Raw genomic sequence first — 24,839 nt, 5'->3', positions numbered from 1 at the left:
GTTTATTGGGACGAAAGAATAAAGCTAAACAAGGAAAGAAGAGCAGATGATAACAATTTTGCGAGTTTTGAACATATTTTTAGGAGATAATGCCAAATGCGTCTGAGTTTCATTTCCCCGGAGACAAAACAGCCACTATTTCCCAAGCTGTATGGATCCTTAAATGGATAGTTACTGGTCAGCGTAAGATCCAGTAAAAATATTATCTTGTTATAAAGGCCCTTCGAGAAAACTCTATAGGTTTATATCCGTTGATTTTCTTAATATAATATTTTATAGTTTTCCTGTTTATTAAATTAAATTGATTTTTTGTTGTTGTCTTACGAAATAATTTTTAGTCTACAATGTTGCCTAGAAAAAAATTATATATTACAAAATATAATAAATTTAGTGTAAAGGTAATGATTTAATCATTTTGTGTCTCTTTTTCTTGTCCCTTCTCTACCAACGTACCAGGAATGGGAAGTAATTTTGAGGTATTGAGATCGTTTGGAATTCTAAATACTGTATATTGTACGCAGTTTTAAAGTATTGGGTATTGAACAAGTAAATTACCTGAAAATGGGATATTTTGATCAGTTCTCTCTATTAATTAAAAGTTAATTTAAAGGTTTATATCCGTTGATTTTCTTAATATAATATTTTATAGCTTTCCTGTTTATTAAATTAAATTGATTTTTTGTTGTTACTTCTTACGAAATAATTTCTAGTCTACAATTTTGCCTAGAAACAAATTATATATTACAAAATATAATAAATTTAGTGTAAAACTTAAAAGTATAATGAGTATGAGAAATACAACTTTGGAATATATACTAGTTGAAGCAGACAGTTCTTAGAGGTGTGCATGTATTTTGATTTTAATTCAATTTTAATATACTAATTGAACAATTTAAAATAAAAATGCTAGCTAGAGAATATTGAACAAATATTGATTAAAATGATATAAGATTAATTAGGTTATTGTAAGATCCTATCAAGGTTTTCCAATGAATCAACGAGAAATCAAATGAAAAAACTTTCTTTTGAGATGTGGATTTTAAAAAATATATCTTAACAAAGGAAAGAATTAAAACAGTCCAGAAAGTAAAGAAATTTAGAGATTTGCATAGGAAGAGGGCTTATTGCGCCTAACGAAATAACCATTAACAAATTACTGCAATCCTTGGAATTTTCAGAAATACGTATTAGTCTGCCACATTTTAGTAATTCTTTAAAAGCGCAAGGGCTGCACCTTGTTGTCTTACTCACTTATTGGGTGTAATATATAATTAACAATAACCAAATCCTTCTGATGCCGCAATGTGACAGAAAGCTTTTAAGGCTACAAATATCCCACTTTGGTGTTAATGTGTATGGCTTTTTTGGACTAAATTATGACATTTTGCGCTTGGGATTATCACAATTATCGCCATGAAGCAATTCAAACTGGTATTTTCAGTAAATTCTTATGGTATCCATCCTCGCTGCTTTTGTATCTTTTCAATAGCATATAAACTATGCCGTTGCCATCAAACTACTCACGTCTAAATCAACAAAATCCGAAAACTTACATTTTTGAAATCATAGAGCTACATCATAAGTCTTTAAAATAATTTGATGGGTTTTGGCAGCCGATTTCTCCAAATGAAACAGAAAAAGTAAGGAATGTTTATATAGCTTTGAAGCATGTATCATTAGCATCTCTATACATTGAATAACTCAATAATGGTAAATGAAAAGTTGTTATTTTAAAGTATTACTTATCACTAGATATAAATTATCTCTTTCTCTACAACTTTCTAGTGTTCTTTTTAACAAAATTTGTCATGTATCGTTTTGTCTGGAGTGAGGTAGGCATAGATGGACTTGGCCATGAAGTATTACCATAACAGCTAGACCATACAATATGGGCCTTTCTACTCAGGTGTACATGAATTTTGCAATATTTAATTAAATCTTCATCTCTCAACATTTCAAAAGGCAACACTTATATTAAAATGAAATAATTTGATATTTATCGATATTAATCATATTTAATAAAATAAATGAATTCTCTCTAAAAATATTTTGAAAAATTATTTTTCTTGGATTTAGCAATAATATTTTTATATTAAAAAGTAAAGTAACAGATATGCCACCATTTGGGTTCATGCGAAAACAATGGGAAAAAATGAATATTGCTCTTGGAAATGCAATTTTGAAATCTTTCAATTTAAATTCTTCTCGACCTCTGATGGGTGATCTGTTTTTAATGAAAACTTTTATATCGAAACTATCGAGGACAAAATTATATCGTTTCTACAAAGGATTATATAGCGACCGAGAGACAAATGAAATTCGGGTAAATATTTTCTATTCTTGCGAGGCGAGTATTTTGATTTCAACTTTGCTCTTAAACAAGATAGTTATCAAAAATATTATTTTCACTTAGATAGAATAAAATCTCTAGTTGACAGTGCAACAGTGTAGCTTCAAGTAAAACCATTTAATTAAAAACTTGCTTTGCTTTTACGTGTTCTCAATATGTTTACAAGTAAGTTTTCACGACCATAGGATGTAGAAACAGTTGTATTGTTAATACAATGTTATTCAAAAATAGATCACGCTATTGAGTTTATACAGATGAGAGCCATTGAACTTTAAGTGTGTTACTAAGGACTTATGACAGTCTTAGTAACGCTCTCTACTGGAAACGATAACAAATACAATCTTTCTTTCAAGTTTTACATTTACCTATAATATTATGTATATCGGTATATCATATATAAATAATATTTAATTTGTTAGACCGGATACTTTTCATCTGATGAGACCATAAAAGAAGACAATAATAATGAAAAATAATTCTCCAAATAATCAAGTTATGTAACAATACTAAACTTATATAACCGACGTGTACCCTATATACTATATGTACATAAGCCAATCAAATTTTACTTATAACATATAATCAATCATCCTTTTACATTATTTTTCCTGATATAATCACTTGTTTTATAACAAAACAGCCAAATAGATAACAGAAAAATAAAATATTGTACCATTTTCAGTATAACTTTGTATGTTTCAAGGTAATCAATACGTTACTTTCCTAGTAATCTATATAAAAATAAAACTTCCATCATGACCAGTTTCTAGAGACATTCCACAAAATATCGTGTTTTATACTAGAAAGGTAACACAAGCAAATCAATATTTTGTCACCTACTCTTTTTTATTTTATTCGATCAAACAGAATAACTTAAATAACTGAAATTAGCGATAGAAAATATGTTTTCAGCTTTTTAAGAACAACTTTATCACCGGATAATGTACTTGTTCAACCTTGTTGCCGAAATTTATCAATAACTACTTAAAAGTTTCCCGAATCGATATAGCAGGAAGTGTTTGAATAGCGTGAGTAACCAAAATTAATCTTGAGTGGAATGAAAACGCAAAAGCAAAAACATATTTTGAGGTGGAGTGGCTTCAGGATAAATACATGGCATCTTATACTAAATAGAAAACTCTTTGAAATCTAAATTATAGCATTGTATTCGGTTAAACTATACTCCGAGGACAGTAGACTACCTAATATTTATTATGTTTTTGTTGCTAGTAGGTGACTAACTTACATTGGTTTGATCCAGATATGTAAGTTCTTTATACGTACATAATTATTTTTGTTTAATATAAATTTTACTTATATTTTTATTACGACTTTAAATGAATTTAAACTTTTAACTGCTAGCCAATCTTGATAATATTAAATGTACACATTCAAAGTGATCTAATTTAACGTTCTGCAAATATACCTGTATTTACCTTTTATTAGTAGATATGTTAATTGAGTTATAAACAAATAACTGTAAACTCTTCGGAAGGTATTATGTTACAGTTAGCTCTGTTATTTGATCTATAATCACTAAACGATACTTAATATAATAATTAGATACCTTCAGTATTGAATAAATAAAACAAATATATTTTTAAATATTGTAAATGTACCTACTTTTTTAACCTAATTTTGCCTAACCTCTTTTTAATTACTAATTTTGGTTTATTCTTGGTTTATAATAAATCTATATATACTCAACATCTTTGAATGCTGTGGAATATCAAATTTTGTCCTGCCCTCTAGAACAAAACTTTAGGTTATGTATTTAATACATTGAGATTTCAAATACACAACGTACAAGAAACATTTTATTTTTGTTCCTTTTCATGATTTTAATTTATCCCAATTAAGTCTAGTGCGAATATATTTAAAATATTTTGATATCGTACTATTGATATTTATAAACTTACATTGATTTTGAGAACTGATAAATTTTGGTATTTCTAGTGTAATTGTAATTTGAGCCGATTTACTTAGATTCATTTTAATTTTATGTCTGACAATATAAGAAAGACGTTCGTAAATACGAAACAGTCTCTAATTCTTTGTAGAGCTCTTAATGTAATTGGAAATTTGTCTAGTATCGTAATCTTTTATCCTTGATTCTAAAGAAAGTTTCTTAGAGAGAATTTCCTTGAGTGTAACATATGAACAATGAAAAAATTATTACATTGATTCAGCAGAGAAGGTTGTCGCCTGCCTATAATGGTAAATGCCTATTGTATATACAGAAGTATCAATATACAATAATTATTTTCCTCAAATGATTACTCTATGATGTAAACTGTGTTGTTGCATGTTACAACATAAGTCAAGAGTCTGTAAAAAAGTCCTGAAATAACGATAACTGAGTGAAATATAGTTTATATAACAATCTAAGAGTTTAAAGATTTGAAATCATATTATTTTTGTGAATTGAAATTGATAAAAGAGACTAATCCAAGTCGAAAAAGGCAAGTAGTTTCTTCCTAAGTGAAATAAGAGAACAGGAAAGAAACTAGTACAAGTTTGAAACAGCACCTACAATGCCATAAAACCAAACTATAAAAATTCAGATAATCAAGCAACGGTTTCCTTCCTATCTCTTTTTATTCGGAAGTAAATGGATTCGGAGGGGAATACACTGACAAAATACGTCCACCTTTTTTTCTTTCATTCTCTTTTTCGCTAACAAAAACTTAACAAATAGTGTTTTATCGTAATTGTGCCCCATTTGGAATGAGGTGTTAAATGGTCCGTCGACATCTAATGTTTGATGCCCTGAGAGTAAAAGTAACTTAATCATGTTACAAGATATTCCTGTCGTGTTAAAATAAGGACTAAACATTTATATAAAATGGTATATAACTCGAAATAGGAAACTCCTAATTATTTCGTTATCGGTAAAATCATTTCAGAGATTTTAAAATGTAACGCTTTATAATAGTTGTATAAGTATGAAATGAACTATAGATATATAAGTGCAAATATTTGTATAATTACAATTGATACGTAGTTTATAATGTGGACTATTTTCCTATGAATTATTTTGTATGCAGCTTGTTATAAATGAATTTAAAAAAAAAAAATTATACAATCAAAGACATCTCTATTTAATTGATTAAATAAATATAATCTAATGATACAATATATAAAGGTGAAAATATGATATCCAATTTTTTACATATAAATACATGAATTATGTTATGGATATAATTACATTATGTACAGAAATATCATTCATTATTATCATCAATTTCACGGTCATTTGGAAAAGCCTTATTACGCATATAAGAAAGCAAATAGTTGTATAATTGCAATTAATACGTAGTTTATTAAGTGGGCCATTTTCCTATGCATTATTCTGCATGCAATGCAGTTTCATATTCTGCATTGTAATGCAGTTAAAATAGTTTGCTGGATGACTAAACCATATGCTTCTTTACGGTATGTAGCTTCATGTCCTAAATAAAATACTGACCACATAACTACGGTAATTTAGATCACATAGTTTTTAAATCCTCTTCTAATTTCTTATTTAAATAGGTATTTTCCAGGAATTTTTATTAAATATTTGACATATAAATTTGATTTAACTCGTTCCATTCCCTACCGCCTGATATGGTACCAATGTGAGTGCTATAGGAACTATATTTAAGTCTTAAGCCATCGTCTGTTAACAATCTCACTGAATGATTGAATGAAAAGTTAATTTTTTCAAGAACGAAATATGTCAGTATAGTACCATGTCGCACTTAACAGACTATGAGGGATATTGCTTCATCATTATCTAAATTAATTTTACAAATATATTTAAATCTATAAAAAAACACACTATCTAAAGATCATGGGTTAAACAAATGTAACTTATTATACCTTAAGTTTATTATTTGCCACTGTTTTGAAAAATTTCTTGTTTATATGTGTACATACATTATATTATTTATGTAATTGCATTATGTACACCAACATTTACTATAGCTCTAAAATCGAACTCAATAAAGGATTAATTTAAAAATATATCTCACATAATTTAGTAGATCACGATTACCCTTTTATATTCTTAGGTATAAAATCAAATGATTTTATTATATACATATTTATCTTTTGCAACTGTAGTATTATTAATTAATACTTAATAAAATATATAATTTTTAAAATAAATATTATTTGTTTCATTTCAAAACATATATACAAACAAATTTATATTAAATCCATTCATCGCCCATTAATTACCACTTGGGTCTCAGTATATTATCGATTAATTAAAGAACATAAATTATACGTATAGAGAGATAGTTCACCATAATGTAGAAATTTATACAAAAGCTAAATTTTAATCTGTTTAAGGTTGGAAATCAAAATGGCGTCAATTTCTACGAGTTCAATATCTGTGTAACTTACAATCATTAATGATGAAGTAATATATTACGCCGTATGTAATACTGCCGGATATTATTGTTTTGCAGCTTTGTATTAATGACTCTATTTCCCTATCACAACACGGTTATGGATTATGCCGTAATACCAAAAGCCTGGAACGATATTTTGTTGTGTTATTATCAGCCAAATGTAGAGTAGGTTTTTTCTAACCAAGATTTGAATTATTTCTGAGTATATTGTTTCAATATATCCAATGTTGGCTCTAATATAGAAATTTACTACTTAAAAATCTTATATACTTTTTATAAAATTGTGGTAAAATATTATCTTGCTAGATAATAATTGAACAAAAGATCAATAGGACAAAATCTTTATAAAGCATTAATATTTTGCATATCTTTTAAGACACTCAACGGCTAATTAATATTATTAATTCAGATTTTAGAAATAAAACACTATATGAACCAGCAAACATTGATGTTGCGAATGAATATTTTCCTACTCAGATCAAAATATATTTAACTGTAAAAAGTTATTGTAAATGTAAAAATTGTAATTGCTAAAAAGTTTTTCAGTTTTTTAGTATAATCAAAATAACAGTGAACTCATGTTATTCTCAACTCATATTATCTCAATTTTTAGAAAGAAGAGTTACAATGCGGCTGATACGTTCTAAAATGTAACCGAATCAAACTACAAAAGTCATCTGGTTGTCAAACGTCTGCACAATTCTTCAAAACATTAGTGATAGTAATAACGAGGAAAACCTTGTTTTGGCGCTTAACCTCTTTTGACGAATTTCAAATAGCTGCTTATTATTCTTTATTATTACTGAAAATGTCGAGTCAGACACAAATTGCATATCTAATCAGTTACTTTGGATAGAAACAAGATAAAAACTGGTCAGTAAAATGCGTTGGAGTGGTAAGTATCGACACTTAATATAATACTAAGTTGCTGCCGTTTTTATTGGAAATATTTTTAGCCTACGCTGCATTTTATTATGTACGCTGTGACTAAAAAAGTATGTCTCAAAAAATTAAAAATAATAAAATCTTGGATTCACCGAAATGAAACCGTTCTCATACGAAACGGGTGACGAAACAAGATCACCTTGATACTAGCTCTACCAGAGATCAAATTATGTTATAATGAGATAGTAGCTATTATTTATATATGAATATTTCAAGATAGAATATTGGATCACTCATCATAAGATGATAATAAAAATATCGCAAGGACGACAAATGTTGATGGAAAAGTTGAACGTTAAAATAGCATTTTGTTAGTTATTATATTTATTAATAAGTCATTGGAGATATATTGCTCTTCATGCAGGAAACAGGAATGTTTTTATTCCTGACACAGATTTAGTATTTTTCTCAGAATCCAAGGGCAGCTACCATGTCTTTGCTCTGGTTTTAAAATCAGTTTTTAAAAAACTTGGAGTAACCGTCAGTTTCTGTTATGGACAATCCATCGTACTTTTTAGAAATAACTGCAATAACATCTTCGGTTTGGATGAACTCTATTAGACACACTGAAGAAGAATTTGACAAAAGGTGGAGTGGTTAACATGGACACCTTGGAAATTAATAGTTTAATTATTCACTTGAATAGCTACTCACAAACTGACAGTACGTGAGTGAAACTTTCCGGATGTGATATTATGATCTAATGCTGACAATTACTGAGACAGGGTAATGAGAGTAGAAATAACTAATGGTAAGTATATAATTAATATAAGATAACCTTGTGCATATATATGAGTGTAACTGTTCAGAATATACATGAGCATTTGATTGGAATGTATGAGCTGAGAAGGAATATTAACTCTTGTACAGATATGGCAAGTGAATTAAGGAGAATGCAATAATTCAGTAGCTAACAACGCGCAAGAAGCAACTAAGGAGAAATAGAGTGATATAAAAATAAATTTGACCAAAAATAACTGCAACAAAAAGAAAGTCCTTGGATAATATGTGCACTAGATGTACTATGATGTTAAAATAAATTATGTTTGATAACATTATTTTTATTTCATTATTTTAGTTAGACTAGAATTTTGTCCCAGTCAAAAATAACTAAAACTCAAAGTTGATGCGGTAAGAATACGAGTTTTTGACTTCGTACATTAAGTTGACGTGAGCTTATTGTTTTATTGAAAAAGCTATAGGTTGCTTATTTATTCAAGCTTATGTCTATAGGACGTCGTATATAATTGCAGTGTAATACAATTTGAAACATTAAACTAGGATCGTATATAATATCGTATAAACATAAGGTTGGAGAAAAGTGATTTTGATGTTTCCTAATAGATAGCTTTAAAATCACACACCCCACTACAGCCTATTCAACGAAGCTCTACTGTAGCTCGTTTTAACAGTAACAGTTAATAGCCAGTGGGAAGTTATTACGCTTTTGTTTCCTTACTTCTAGAGAGGAGAAAATGAAGCAAATTTATATTTATCATTTCGAAAATTTGGATATTAAATATTGACCTTGTGCGGACATAACAATAGTTGGAAAATTTGATGAAATTCTTGAAAGTATCGAGATAGAATAAAATGAAATATTTGTCTAGGGAACTAAACATCTATGATACCATAATTAAAAGCCATTTGCATAAGACATAATATCATAAGAAACTCGATAATTGGGTTCCACATGAAGTAACAGTAAAAAACTTAATGGTCCAGGTTTCCATTTATGAAACCTCTGCGAACTCAAACAAAGCAAAACGAGTGTCCAAAACTATACGTCGCATAACCGTAAATAAAAACAAAGATTATGTTTGAAACAAAGAGAAGAAAATAGTTGAAAAGCCTACATTATCATGGTAATGAAGGGGACTGTTCAACGTGAGTTGCTCGATTGTTGCTAAACCATTAATTCGAATCACTTGGTTTAGTTTTTCTTTTAAAGTTTCAGAAGTTCTGAAATGGCGGTCTTGTGGTATTATAAACAAAAACGGAAAAAGTCTATCAAAACGGTACATATTTCATTAGTTAGTGTTTAAAATTTATATGGACTAATTCGCTTAAAAAAACATGAAAAACCGAAATTGCTTCATCACCAACCCACTAGCTTATGATGAAAATTAATAACATTTGATTATTATTATATAAATAAACAATTTGGATAAGTATATTTCGCAAACATGGTCTAATCACCAAGTCTGCAACTACAATAATGTTACTGTAGTTGCGTTTGTAATTATAATCATAATGATCCATAGTCAAAAGTTTATAATTCGACAAAAAACCACCTTTCCAGTTACGTCACTAACCGGGATGGATAAGATCGGATGGATGTCGAGTTAAATTGATCATTCACCAATCGGTAGGACTAATACCGAGGGCATAGAAATCGTAGTTGGCAAATGGAAACAATAACAAAAGAAATATACTTCTGCTTTAACATAAATTCGATCGAAATTGTTCTATAACTCAATTTAGTTCATTAAAAAATCAAAAAGCCACTATATTTCAATTATATCATAGTTTATTAATTATTAATTACAATTAAATTTGATAATATGTGTAAATATGATAATAATTTAATAAGTTAATACGAACAAGTTAACATAAAATCTGTGAACATAATTTAAAATAATGTTCCGTATATTTTTTATGATACACCACCAAGACAATCTCCATATTCAAATTGAAACAAAACAGCAAAAACGAAAAATCCGCTGTCGCTTGCTTCACGTCTCTAATCTATGGTGTTATAAGAAACAAAATCAATATGGCGCCTGCTCCGCATAGTCTTTATATGCACGTTACCTGTATTGCATGTTATGGTTTAGACACGGCCTTCTGTTCTTTTCAGTGACGCTTAGGCTGGTGCGTAGTTCGCTTGTACGTTTAATATCGATCGTACATCTTCGGCAACGTTCGGCCTGTCCGCGTCTCGTTCTCAACGCCAACTTAATCAAGTCGGATTTTTCTCTCCTTTTTTTTATCGCTTGTATATGCGACACTTCTTCCTTTGCTGGTTTTTGCCCCTATCAGGAATTCCTTCGAATATCCTGATTTTTTCTTTGCAGGGATTTTCCTCTTGGTATACATACGGCGTACATGCGCATTTAATTTCGAAACTTTCGAAACAGTTTTTGGACGTTTCACATTATTTCTATACCACACTCAGGATACTTGTGATACAATATTACTAACACAGAATGCAGAGAGACTTATTCATCATATTTTTGTTTACCGTAAACACATTTACTGATCTTAGTAAATCATGTTATGTTTTTCCTAAGGGTAAGTTTGTAAACAAACAAAAACAGACGTATGCCGTGAAATATATGTTAAAATGAGATTTCAAATAAAGATTTACATTATTTCTTGTTATATCTATTCATATACACAAAAAGAAAAAGTGGGGCTGTAATAAGACAACAATGTATTTCGTCTGATTAATATATAACAAAAATTAATATTTAACAACAAAAACAAAACAATATACATGCTATTAATTATTATTAATAAAATAAGGTAGCTATAATAATTATTAATCTATTAATCTATTATTAGTAAGTCGTCATCCACCAGAATGTTATTTATTTTCTATTAAAATGTGAGCGAAATAATGCATTTATTTATATATTGATGTCATTCTTAAAAGCCAATATTCTTTTCATTTTTGTAAAAAAACAAAAAGATCGACGTTTATTATCCTTTTTTTAACCCTGCTCAAAAAATTATGAAACATGTGATACAAAAAATGTCAACAAAAGTTTCCAAAATAGATAAATATGCCAATCAATGTCAATATTGATACCCTTATATATTTTAGGGGTTCAAACCTATTATATATCAAATATAATACATATAATAGGCTTTCATTTTTATAATTTTTATAGCTTACACACTATTAATCTTCTTGGATTTTATTTATAAATTTTGATATTAAATTTACAGTATTATGGTCAGTGTGTCTCTATTATAAAAATTCTGATTGATGGTAGTAAAATGAAAATATTCATACCTGTGACAAAATCAATCTATACGAGATTATTTTATAATATTCTGCTTAAAAAGTTGTTTAATAATTTGATTCCATATGTAATAAGTGTATTAGAACTTTTATTAATGAATGTACATATGGAATAAAACTGAATTCATATTTCTTGAAGATAAATGAATTGTGGAGATACTTGCGATATTTGCCTTTTAAATCAAGACTACTTGGGATTTCAAGCAGAACTGAATAATACGTTATCAAAAACAAGTAAATATATATATATATATTCTTGAATAAAACATATTCATAATTCATATTAAACCATCTCTCTGTGACAAAATCAATCTATATAAGATTATTTTTTAATATTTTGCTTAATAAGCTGTTTAGTAATTTGATGGCTTATGTAATAAGTATATTCAAACTTTTATTAATTAATGTTCATATCAATTATAGGGAATAAAGCATAATCTATATTTCTTGAAGATAAATTAATTGTGGAAATACTTGCGATATTTGCCTTTTAAATCAAGATTATCAAGCAGATTTCATTTATCGGAAGCAGGGATTTCAAGCAGAACTGAATATCAAGTTTCTATATAGAAATATATTTTATGTAGAGAAAAAGCCAAAATTATATTTTAGCTTTGTTAATTAATTAAATATATATGTCTTCTTAATTCATAGATAATAAAGCAATAAAACAGGCTTAGTAGAAAAGAACTAATGCTTAGTATAAACTAAACGTTTGATTAATAATATAATAATACGTTATTAAAAACATGTAATTATATATATTTTTGAACAAAACATATATATATATATATATATTATATAGTGACTTGCACACTATTAATCTTCTTGGATTTTGTTTATAAATTTTAATATTAAATTTACAGTATTATGATCAATTTGTCCCTATTATAAAAATTCTGATTGATGATAGTAAAATGAAAATATTCATACCTGTGGCAAAATCAATCTATACGAGATTATTTTGTAATAATATGCTTAAAAAGTTGTTTAATAATTTGATGTTGTATGTAATAAGTCTATTATAACTTTTATTATTTAATGTATATAACAATTGTAAGGAATAAAACACAATCCATATTTCTTGAATTTACTAATATATGCCTTTTAAATCAAAATTAGTTGGGACTTCAAGCAGAACTGAATATCAAGTTTCTATATAGAAATATGTTTTATGTAGAGAAAACACTAAAATTATATTTTAACTTTGGTAATTAATTAAATGTATATGTTTTCAACGTATGAATAATACCAGTATATTTTTAAACAACATTTATACATTTCATAGTGGTTTAATAAAACTATATTCTTTTTAAATATGTGTATGGTAGTACGTTAACTTTTATTTTGTTGGTTTTTTGATGTTTTGTGTAAAATATTTTAATAAAACAGCGCTTTTGTTCTGTATACACAACTTTATTTAGTGTTTTGTGTTTACATCTATATTTTAAAGCACCAGCAGGTGTTAAGTAACTCACAGAAATATAATATTAAGATACAAATATACAATATATTACATTTGTTTTATTTTATATTATAGATATTTACTATTTGTTTTATATATACGCTTATATTTTATTATGTTATCAAAAACGCCAGTTTTGCTTACACTTTAGAAGACAAATCATTAAATTAAGTTTACAGAATGAAAGGGAACAATTTAGTTTCCGGCATGATTCTGTTATAGTCCTCAACTGCTGTTAACTAATTTCGGTTATAAATCAAACCGATTCTGTCCTGTTTAAAATGATAAACATGTGTTTTTTGTTGCAGTCGAGAGCGACTTGTGCAGAGATAAAACCTGCGGTTTTGGTGGTCGCTGCGTCGTCAGTCCAGATGGTCGCAATGCCAGCTGTGTTTGTCCAGAGAAATGTCATAGTTATGGAGACCATGTCTCATCTCATCCAGTATGCGGTACGGATGGTATCAACTATAAAAATAAGTGCGAGCTAGATCGTGCTGCCTGTAAATCAAACACAAATATCACGGTTAAGTTTAATGGTAAATGTGGTACGTATAACTATTAATTAATAACCTAGTTGTTAATTAATCCACAAAATATTTACAGTCCCTAAATAGATAGTAATATTTGTTGGATCGATACCGAATTATTTAAATTAATAGGATATATCTAAGATATTTTAATTTTATTACAAATATAACAAAATATGGTCCAGGAATACTTTAATAAAATCATTTCAATAATATAAGTTCCCTTACATTTTCTTTGTATTATTTTCCATTTTATTTTAATCGTTTTCTAGAATAATTGAATTTAAGTAGGATAGTTTTGTCTTTTTATCAAATTTGATTTTCCCAATAATTAAATATTTTTATTAGATTAGTTAATATTATAGAAAATACATATTATACTTTGGAAGGGGTGCATTTATTTTAGATATAGTCAAACATCTATATCAATATATTGTGGTTATTTAGTTATATTATTTATATGCATTTTAGCAATGTTGTTTTAATTGTGCTTATTTAATTACTAAAAATTACACAGGAGGCAAACAATTTTTTATACATTTTTGTCCTTTTTTCTGGAAAAATGGCGATTCCGTATCGAAAAAAAAAACAAGGTACCTTTGGCAGCAATCTAACCATGGATCCATTTCCACACATTTGTAGCTTTTCAAAATCGTGTTGAAGCCAAGTCATGCTTCTCAATTTGCTGGTACTTATGTTCAGTGTAAAATAAATTGAGTGCTTCATAGCACAGTGTTGTCATGTAAGAGGATGCTTGTGATTGACTATTGTTCGTTATTGTTGACATTTTTGTCACAATTCGTGGTCCGATTGGTCCATTTGACATCGGCATCGGCAGATATTGGAAATAATGTTTTGTTATGAACCCATTCTCTTTTATCAGCTTGTAATGCATTACACCTTGATGATCCCACCATATGCTGAGCCATATTTATGGTCATGAATATTTCGCTTGGGTGTCGATATAGATGTCTCTCGTGGACTAACCCATGACTTTTTGGGTTTGGGATTATTGTGGTAGATCTATTTTTCATTGCTAATAACACAATAAACTACCAAAAATATTGTTTTCTACCTGACAGGCAATAAAGCCATGCCGTTGGAACTGTTCGAGATGGAAATTTCAGTCAGTTATGGTAATATAGATAGTCAAATCTCTACCTTTTACATCCTTCCTATCGCATCTAAACACCTAAAAACATTCGATTCATCAACTACTAATCTGGCTAAAAGATTTTCTAGCGTTAGAGCTAGGTTCTCATTCAAAAATTGTCCCCCGATTGGTATACAACAGAGCGGATCACCAGAAGTTTCTACAACTATCCTCGACAGCAGATTTAAGCAATTTTGAGCGGTCACTGATTAATAGGATAACACAATACACATACTAAAAGGCATACTGTTATTTCATGAAGTTCAAATCCATCAAATATCATAGTTATAGGTTTTAATAGTTGTTTACATTATAATTGTTATAGTTTCACCAATAGATATCACAGATTAAAATACATGCGAAAATAATCTGTCTCCTTGTCATAAATATTTCATCCTTCGACTTTTGGGTTATATGATTGAAAATATTTTTACTTTCATGGGTTTTATTTTGCTGTAGATTTCTTTTGTATAATTAATTCCTTTAATTCCATCTCATCTATAATATGAGTATGAGTATATATTAAATGTTCAGTTGTCTTGAGTGGTATATTCAGCTGATAACGATTGTCGAGTGCTTCTACAAACCTTTCCCAGTCTGTTTGCTTATTCGTTATTGTGATTTTTTTTCTATTTTGATTTTGTTTTCACTTATAGTCCGAATCACTGGTGAATGATCTCAGCTTAGGTTAAGATGTTCTTCTATTTCCAAGTACTTTGTTTGTATTTATTTCTGACTATGAAAAAGTCTGAAAAGTCTAATAAGTCTGGAATTTATTTGTTACATCATAGTTCAGCAGCTCCTTTATGAAACTCATCACCACATAACTGTTGTCATTATAGGCCTTTATCTTGTATGGTTAGCATTGAAGTGACCTTCAATTATAATTTTTTCTCCTAACTTGTTTAGTGCGTTTAGGTAATTTTCTTTTTTTTAAATTTTATCTTGGTGGGCAGTACATTGCAACCGGTCTAATTCTATACCTGCCTAAACTCATTGCTGTCCTGCCGTTACTTAATTTTCTAATAACATAAATCCTCTTTCATAGTGAGAAATATTGTTTTTAATTATTATTGCATATACTCCTCTTGCGGATTTAGATGGATATGTCGTATGGTAAAATGTATTACCTCTGAATTTAATGAAGGAATCCTTTGTCAGGTGCGTTTCAGATATTAGACAATTTTTTAGACTATTTTTTGTAATTCCAAGAAAGCCCATATTTCAGTTTGTTGATGTTGAATCCCATTAGCATTCTAACCTGTAATTCTAATATATTTATTGTCCATTTCTGGTAGTTGAGGCCATTGCTCTATTGTTGTTTTATAATTATTGAGGTTTTTCAGAGAATAATGAGGTAATTTCTTCTTGTTTACCCATTTTTGCCGATAATGTTATTAACAATTCATTGATTGTAACTTTTGCTTTTTTTGCTCCATATGCTCAGCTTTTTACTTTTGGGCATAGCTAATGTTTTTATTTACTTGTCGCTGTTGGTGAAAGCCCTCTTGCCATAATTTTAACGATTCTGGTTCGCTTGTCTTCATACCTAGTGACAATGAAGTTCTAAAATTTCTAGATATTCTGCTATTTTACTTGACGTTTTATGATATTCGACGTTCAGTTTGTTGTGTACATTATTTTACTATATTACTTACTAAAATAGGAGGTGTTCTGGTCAATTTTATTTATTTAGGTTGTTGTTGTTCCTTGTTTTGTTTCATTTTGGCTGTTCTGGTGATAATTCTGATGATTTGTTTGCATTCCTCTTTTAAAGTCTTGGATTATTGGATATTAAGAATATATATATATAATCTTTTCTTTTCTATTTTTAACTGGTGTCCAATCTGGTTTCTTGTCGTAGTTCTTGTTCACAGTAAGTGTGAGAATAATGACTTCTGAATGGTGCTTATAGTTAAATTTTAGATAATATGACTGGAAATATTATTGCTCACAATTCACAATTTTATACAACCTACTATTATGTTAATTTTTATTGCTAAGTTGTGTTCATTTAAGTAAATCATAAATATAAAATCGACAACAATAAAGTCATGTTATTATTTGAATATGTTTTAACATTTTAATAATATTGTTTATTCAGGATTAGGTAACGCAGCTAAAGGAGAATATTGGTAATTCCTCAAGTTTCAAGTGCAAATAAACTAGCTTCCAGTCATCTCTGATTAATTTTTAACGGTTAATTAACACTTCCAATCGCAACGAACGCGGACTTGTGAGAGGCAAGTCCGATTTTCTAGAAGTTCCGCATTCAAATTCATTCATTTTCTTGATGGCGATTACAAAAGGGACCCTTATTAGGTTAAAATAGAAATAAGGAAAGTTTGATTAACATCGGTTTCCTAAAAAAAAACATCTCATTTGCTATTTATTATTCTATTCAGTCAGTTCATCGTATTTTTTCATGGAGTAACAATTAATAATATAAGGTTTCAATTATTTATTTGCTTAGATAAAATTCCTGATTATTTTGTTTGATTTGCTACGTCGACTATATATAGATAGTAATAAATTGTAAAATAATTTAATAAAAGTTCTTTTCAAATATTTGGGAATTAAGAAAAATGCGCAAAGTAGCTAAGTATTAAACAAGAACATGCTACTCGACAGTTCTATTTTTCTTTATTGATATGCGTGAATTTTGGACCGAATCAATTAGAAACAAGAGTCGTCTGTGCGACTCTTGTCATATTGTTATAGGCACAGTAATAGTTGGAGCTGGGTATAATATAAATAATATTACTTGCGATATTAGATGTATTGATAACATGATGTATCCTAATACTTTAGAGTGACGCAGAAATATTGGTCTTATGAAGTATCTTAGAGTCCAGATTACATATTATATGGACTTATAATTAGATATTATTGTAAGAGAACTTTAGTTCACTAAAAATTTAAAAGAAAATATGATCAGAATTTGAGACAAACAAAATTGCAGAAGAGAAATATTATGTCATTACTGGAGACATAACAACTGAAGATCAAAAACGGCCAGGAATTGTTTTGTCCGCAGGAATCAACATTTCAAAAGCTATACTGACCAACAGGGAAAGAAAGTGATAGCACAGAAGAGATAAACATAGATGAATTATAGTGTGTACTGAGAAAATTGAAATAATAACATTATAAGAATAACTCAAGAAATATAAGGAATAAATACATCTGTAAAGCACAACCAGGACTAATATAAAACGGAAGATTAAATCCAAACCTATTTATAATGTCATTGGATGATTAATGAATTAAATATGAAATAACTCGCTCACCTTTCATTCGACAGAAATGTCCAAACAGTAAAGAACTGATATACCAGACTACCTGCAGACTATTCTAAACATACTGAATATGAAGTTAAATGTAGCGGGAATAAGAATAAACAAGCAAAGCAAAAATCATTATGATAAAATAGCTAGAAAAAATCAATAGCCAAAAGGAAGTTCGAAGATGAAAATGGAAGTAACACAAAGTAATACATATATAGACTAACACTAACATTCGGTGGATGATGTCAAGGAGGAATAAAGGCAAGACACAAAGAGTATCACAAGACCTCAGAATAGATGGGATGTAACACAGATGGACAAAATGAGAAATGAAGATATAAGAAGGTAACTTAATATTAATCGAGTGGAAAAGTACATAGAAAAGAAACAAATCAGTTAATGGGGACAATTGCAGCTAATAGAGGACATAATACAGGTAAAATGAATATGGGAAGGAAGGACAGACAGGAAAATGGTCAAAGGGAGACGTAACAGAACCTAGGACGAATGTACAATATCATATGAATTTACACACATAGAGAATGTAGTAGACAAAGACAAGATTTGAATTATGACAGGAAGACAGTTCAGAGCAACAATTTCATAAATAAATGTTAGAAAACATGAGTTAAAATTTTATATTTCGATTTCGTATTTGTGCTTAATAAAATATTAATTGCGGCTCAAATATGTGATCCTTTATATTGATAATCACCTGAGAGCTTCCGTTACTTAATATGTTTAATTTAACATCTGTCGAAAAGGAATATTTTGTGAATTATGTTTCATATTCGAGATTTCGAGACAAAACGCGAGGGAAAATTTTAATTAATATTAAATTGCAGGTATTTCCATCAAATTCCGCCTTTATGAAGCTTGAAAAGACGATTGAAACCGTCTAAAATTAGGTTGCAACCCTGGTTATTCCATCTAAAATTACCTGTTTTGTTATACTTGAGTTTAACTTTCTAATGGTGTTTGATTCCAAGCAAGTATTATTATTGGTGGATAAGGTGGCATATAATTTTCTCGGTGCCAAGCTTAATAATTTAAAATAAGTGATTTAATAGCAGTTTAGGTTTCTGATTCCAAACAAATATTATTATTGGGGGATAATAACCAGTGCCCCATATCAAACTCAGTAATTTAAAATAAATAATTTAAAAGCAGGTTAATGAACATAAGTGTTTAATTGGTTTTTAGATCCCTGCGATGGAATAGAATGTACCGAACCGGAAATATGTCAGTTGGATGGTCAACGAAATCCCGTATGTCGTTGTGGAGATGCCTGTCCTTTAGAATTTACCCCCGTCTGTGGGTCAGATGGAAAAACGTACTCAAACGAATGTACTTTAAGACAAGAGGCCTGCAGAACTCGAAAAACACTTAACATTATTTATAGAGGAAAATGCAGTTCAGGTTTGTATTTATTTACTTAGTGTTTTTTAAATATTTATACACTACCACAACATATTTAATAAATTTCAATTGAGATAAGTATATGCAAAATTAAATCTTGTATACGAAAATGTCTTTATAATTTAGATGTAGACCTAATCGAATAGAAAATATTGATAAATCTACTACGAAAATGAACATGCCTTTAATTAATGACGTCAATTTTAGTATTAAATATTATTATTCCTCTTTGTGGTCTTAAAAAACTAGAAATAATAACTTATGAAACGGTGTTTAAAGTTAGTAAGATTAGTAGTTTAAATAAATTAAGATTTTTTTTACCACTGTTATCACTACTTTACCACTGTATTTTTAGAAGAATCATTGCGTACTAGATTATCAATAAATAGTAGTCCTGCAAGCAAATGTATGTAAAACTAGATATCGTAAAATATGAAAATTCACAGAAGGATCTATTAAAAAATTGAGGAGTTCTGATAACATCAGCTGCTAACGTCGATTATTTTAACTTTTGAGCATGATAACCCAAAAAGTAGAATAATTTAAGAATTGGGAGTTTGGGTATAGTAACAACATCTTATCATTGTTGAAAATGTTTTAAAAATCGCCCATCAACATAACATTGATCAAATGAAGAAAATAAATGAATAATCCATGATGTTAAACCCACTGGTCGATATCGCGATGTAATTGTATTCTTTCTGGCTGAGCTGGTTTCAACAACACGGTGTCAAATGTCATACGATCCGTGGAACAACTCAGTCACTGCATGAGCCATTCCTTAGTCGTATTCTTTTTCATTCTGGTGATCACAATTGATTAATGACGTCAATTTTAGTACTAAATATTATTATTCCTATTTGTGGTCTTAAAAAACTAGAAATAATAACTTATGAAGCTGTGTTTAAAGTTAGTAAGATTAGTAGTTGAAATAAATTAAGACAGCCAGAGGTAAAAACTATAACAAAAAGAGATACTGGGATGAGTTTTTTTTTACCACTGTTATCACTACTTTACCACTGTATTTTTAGAAGAATCATTGCGTACTAGATTATCAATAAATAGTAGTCCTGCAAGCAAATGTATGTAAAACTAGATATCGTAAAACATGAAAATTCACAGAAGGATCTATTAAAAAATTGAGGAGTTCTGATAACATCAGCTGCTAACGTCCATTATTTTAAGTTTTGAGCATGATAACCCAAAAAGTAAAATAATTTAAGAATTGGGAGTTTGGGTATAGTAACAACATCTTGTCATTGTTGAAAATGTTTTAAAAATCGCCCATCAGCATAACGTTGATCAAATGAAGAAAATAAATGAATAATCCATAAGTGATGTTAAACCCACTGGTCGATATCGCGATGTAATTGTATTCTTTCTGGCTGAGCTGGTTTCAACAACACGGTGTCAAATGTCATACGATCCGTGAAACAACTCAGTTACTGCATGAGCCATTTCTTAGTCGTATTCTTTTTCATTTTGGTTATCACAATTGACTCTCTAGATCATGTAATATGATGTTGACCAAAAATCCTGCGTCAAAGAATAAAACTCAACGCTGCATCAATAAAATTCGCCGGCTTGGTGGCGCTGTGGCAAAGGCGATAGGACGATCCTCCTACTGTTGCGACAGCCGCGGGTTCGAATAATACATGGTCGTAAATTTACGTTTGTGATTATTTAAAATATGTGATTGTCCTAGGCAAGAATGTAAAATCCGACAATGGAAATGATCCCAGTCACGCCAGTAACCGGTCTGGATAAGACCGGATGTCTTCTGAGATGATTTCCAAAGTTGGTCACTCGCCAGTCGGTAGGCTTAATGCTGAGGACCCTGGTTCGGAGCCCACGTTAAACTGTAAAACTGTCCAGATAAACCCATAGTTGGTAAAAAGAAGACTTTAAAATATGATAAAAAACATTCAGTCATATTTATTCAAGGATTTTATATTTAATCGAAATCGCAGATTCAACTCACTTATTGATTGGTACTGCCTTTTGCGCAAAAGAGTGGAATGAACATTACTAATCATCAATAGGTGTCATATCTAATGACATTTTACTACGTACTGTAGCCTCGAAAGTTGACAAAAAATAAATTAATAGAAACAAATGCGGAAGCATTGTTGGGCTCTAATATTATATTAAAGTATTCATTTGATATCTTGTTAATATAAAGCAGGTTAAAGTTATTTCCACAAGGCAGGTTTATATTTAAAACAATTTAAAATAATACAACAAAATAATAATAAAAAATAATAAAATGGTATATAGAAAGTATATGTTCTTTCTTGGTAGGAACATTTTTATAAGAAATTAATAAATATATTGACATTGATTGGCATATTTATCAATTTCTCTTGTTGACATTTTTTGTATCACATGTTTTATAATAAAAATTAATTAATCTTTATATTTTATATTTTTTTTATTTTTAAATTTTTTTTTATTTCCAATGTAATGGGACAAAATGTTTATGTCTTAAATAGCCTGAATCCTTAATGAAGGTATGAGTCAGTTAAAATAATGATTTCACTAATGAAATATATTACATATGTATAACTGAAATAAATATTGTCAACAAGGACGGGTGAATTAAAGGATATACTTAAAATTACATAGCGAACGAGTAATATTACAAAGGATTTGTCAAGTCCGTGAAACTAGGTTTTCTAGATAAAGCGACTAATTTAATTTTATCTGTGAAATATTTCTCTTTTATTGGACTAATTACTTTTACATATCGTAGACATCTTATTATGTGAACATCTTTAAATCGTTTCGCAATATCTTGCTGATAATTGTTTAAAAAATATCGAATTCCTATAGTATATATTAATATATTTTTGTTGTAATCCTTGTGAATATTATTTTGGAATGGAATGCTCAAAACTGCATTTTTTGATAGCCATTAATTAATATTTTATTTGAAGAAATCTGCCGTCAGCAAACATTTTTTTGGTTTTACTTTGAACCATTTAAAATTTGTGATTTTAATATTATCAACGGCAGGGAGTATATATATGTATATATATATATATATATATATATATATATATATATATATATATATATATAAATATATATATATATATATATATATATATATATATATATATATATATATATATATATATATATATATATATTATTGCCGCAGTATTCTGGGCTACTACTAGGACTTACGACAAATTATTAATCTAAATAAAATAATTAAACTAAGCAAATAATGTTATCAAATATAATTTGTTTTAACATTATAGTATATCTACTGCATATATCGAAGAACTTAAAACTACAATATTATTATAATTAAGATTACACAGTTATAATAATTTGTAGGTTAGTATTATATTTTGTTTTATTTGCATTGAACTCTCTTCCATACCACCTATGGGTTAAAGTTTTAGGTGCGCTTTTTATGTAGTGGTATCCCCTGGAGGCCCAATCCACCTAATTAACAATTGCATATCCCAATATTACATTTTATTTACATTAGAGAGCATATTTACCTTTTACGCTCAGTTTTTGTTTCCTTCGGGACAATGTTTCCTTGTAAAGTCATTTTGATATCACTGTATTTCTTCTTAGTTTGTTCAGTTACTACTTGTTTAAATCTTTCCTAATAAGACTTGATTTAATTACTGCATTTTCCCTAATGCATTCTCACATATTTTAACCAAATGCTCATATTTTTTTTGAAAACACACATATCTGTGCACATAAATCTTTCACTCCCTACAGTAAGCTTTCTTACAGTTATCGTATATTAACTATATTCTCACCTTTAGTTGTTTCCACTTTTATCATCAGGTCTTGAAAATTGTGAGCATTCAATCATAACTCCGTATTCAGAAAGTTTCAATCAGGTGAATAATTAAGCTGTTATTTTCGAATCAATCTAGCATTTGTTCACAATTCCATCACTTGTCAATTTCTTTTTCAATGTATCTGATCGAACTCATTCAAACCGAAAGTATTATTAACCATTTCTTTTTCCAGTATCAAGAGCAGTATAACTTCAATGAATTATTAATACACTTTATGAATAATAAATGCTAATAAGTTGTTATTCAATCGCTTAACATTTTCGATCAACCTTTCCTGTCTTAACTCTACTTTTATTATCAACTTGCCGTGAGTGACCATTGGGTATATTGATCCTATTCTGATTTATCTTGTTTCTAATCGAAGCAACTGATTAGAGATGCAATGTCTTCTGTCTGGTTTCCGCATTTTCAATCATAGTAACAATAAGCAACGATTTGAAAATTTTCGAAACAGGCAAAGCGTTAAAACAACGTTTGCCAACTTCTTATCACTAATAGTTTGAAGAATTTTGTATACATTTGGTAACCGAACGAGTTTTTCAAGCTGAATCGGTTACATGTTCGAACATATCAAACAGCACTGTGTCACTTTTAAAATAAAATAAAATCAGAAGGAAAATATTGTCCGATTCTAAAACGAATTTGCAAATTGCGGCAGGCAATTCATTAAACATATGGATGACGTGAGTTTACTGTTATTTCGAATAGACTATATATATATATATATATATAGACTGGTGTTTATATAACATCGACTGTATATAAAAAAATAAATATTCAATTAACACAATGTTTTAAAAATTAAAATGTTTAACAATTTGCTATAACATACGGTTATTGTTATTTCATAGAAACAATAAGCAAATATTAAAAACCGTCTTTATTTTCAGGTATCAATCCATGTATGAACGCCAGATGTACTGCAGATCAAGAATGTTCCATAAACAAATTCGGCATAGCAGAATGTGTATGCCCTCCGGAATGCGAACCAATAATGCGACCAATATGTTCGAAAGACGGTCGAACTTTCCCATCTGAATGTGAACTGAAAAGAACCGCGTGTTTATCTCGTACGACTATCGATATCGCTTATGCAGGAGTATGCGGCGAGAATGGGCCGTGTAGCAATCACGAGTGTCAATATGGAGCCACATGTGTTGAAAGATCAGGCATAGCGCACTGCGAATGTCCAATTTGTTCCTCAGAGTTCGAACCCGTATGTGGTTCCGATGGTATATCGTATGGAAACGAGTGCAAGCTCAGGCTGGAAGCTTGCAAACATCGAAGGGATATCACGATCTTATATGCTGGACCATGCAGTAAGTTTTTATAGGTTACGTTCATTTTTACGACAAAAATTACATTTATTTCATATATCATCCCTTAGAAAATTATCTAAATCAATCAGTAAATTAAATCAGATAAAATTA

At 29.1% G+C, this 24,839-nt stretch overlaps 1 protein-coding gene across 5 annotated transcripts in view; it reads left to right on the top strand.

Moving 5' to 3' along the window:
* The window catches only part of LOC143197307 (agrin), a 507,226-nt gene that overhangs the window by 376,423 nt on the left and 105,964 nt on the right, over positions 1 to 24,839 (top strand). For 4 of the 5 annotated variants that reach the window (XM_076405663.1, XM_076405662.1, XM_076405660.1 and 1 more), the window contains 3 exons: positions 13,499 to 13,735; positions 19,361 to 19,576; positions 24,300 to 24,728. In XM_076405663.1, the coding sequence (XP_076261778.1) occupies positions 13,499 to 13,735; positions 19,361 to 19,576; positions 24,300 to 24,728 (882 nt within the window). Of the gene's footprint in view, positions 1 to 10,774; positions 10,990 to 13,498; positions 13,736 to 19,360; positions 19,577 to 24,299; positions 24,729 to 24,839 lie in introns of those variants that run through there. The other variant, XM_076405664.1, reaches the window with a different exon arrangement.

This window comes from Rhynchophorus ferrugineus, unplaced genomic scaffold, assembly GCF_030347505.1.
Source record: "Rhynchophorus ferrugineus isolate W39M unplaced genomic scaffold, kcgeb_rfMv2 rfM5, whole genome shotgun sequence".
Lineage (NCBI taxonomy): Eukaryota > Metazoa > Arthropoda > Insecta > Coleoptera > Curculionidae > Rhynchophorus > Rhynchophorus ferrugineus.
Note: the sequence above shows the minus strand (reverse complement) of the source record. Positions and strands in the feature narration are given on the sequence as shown.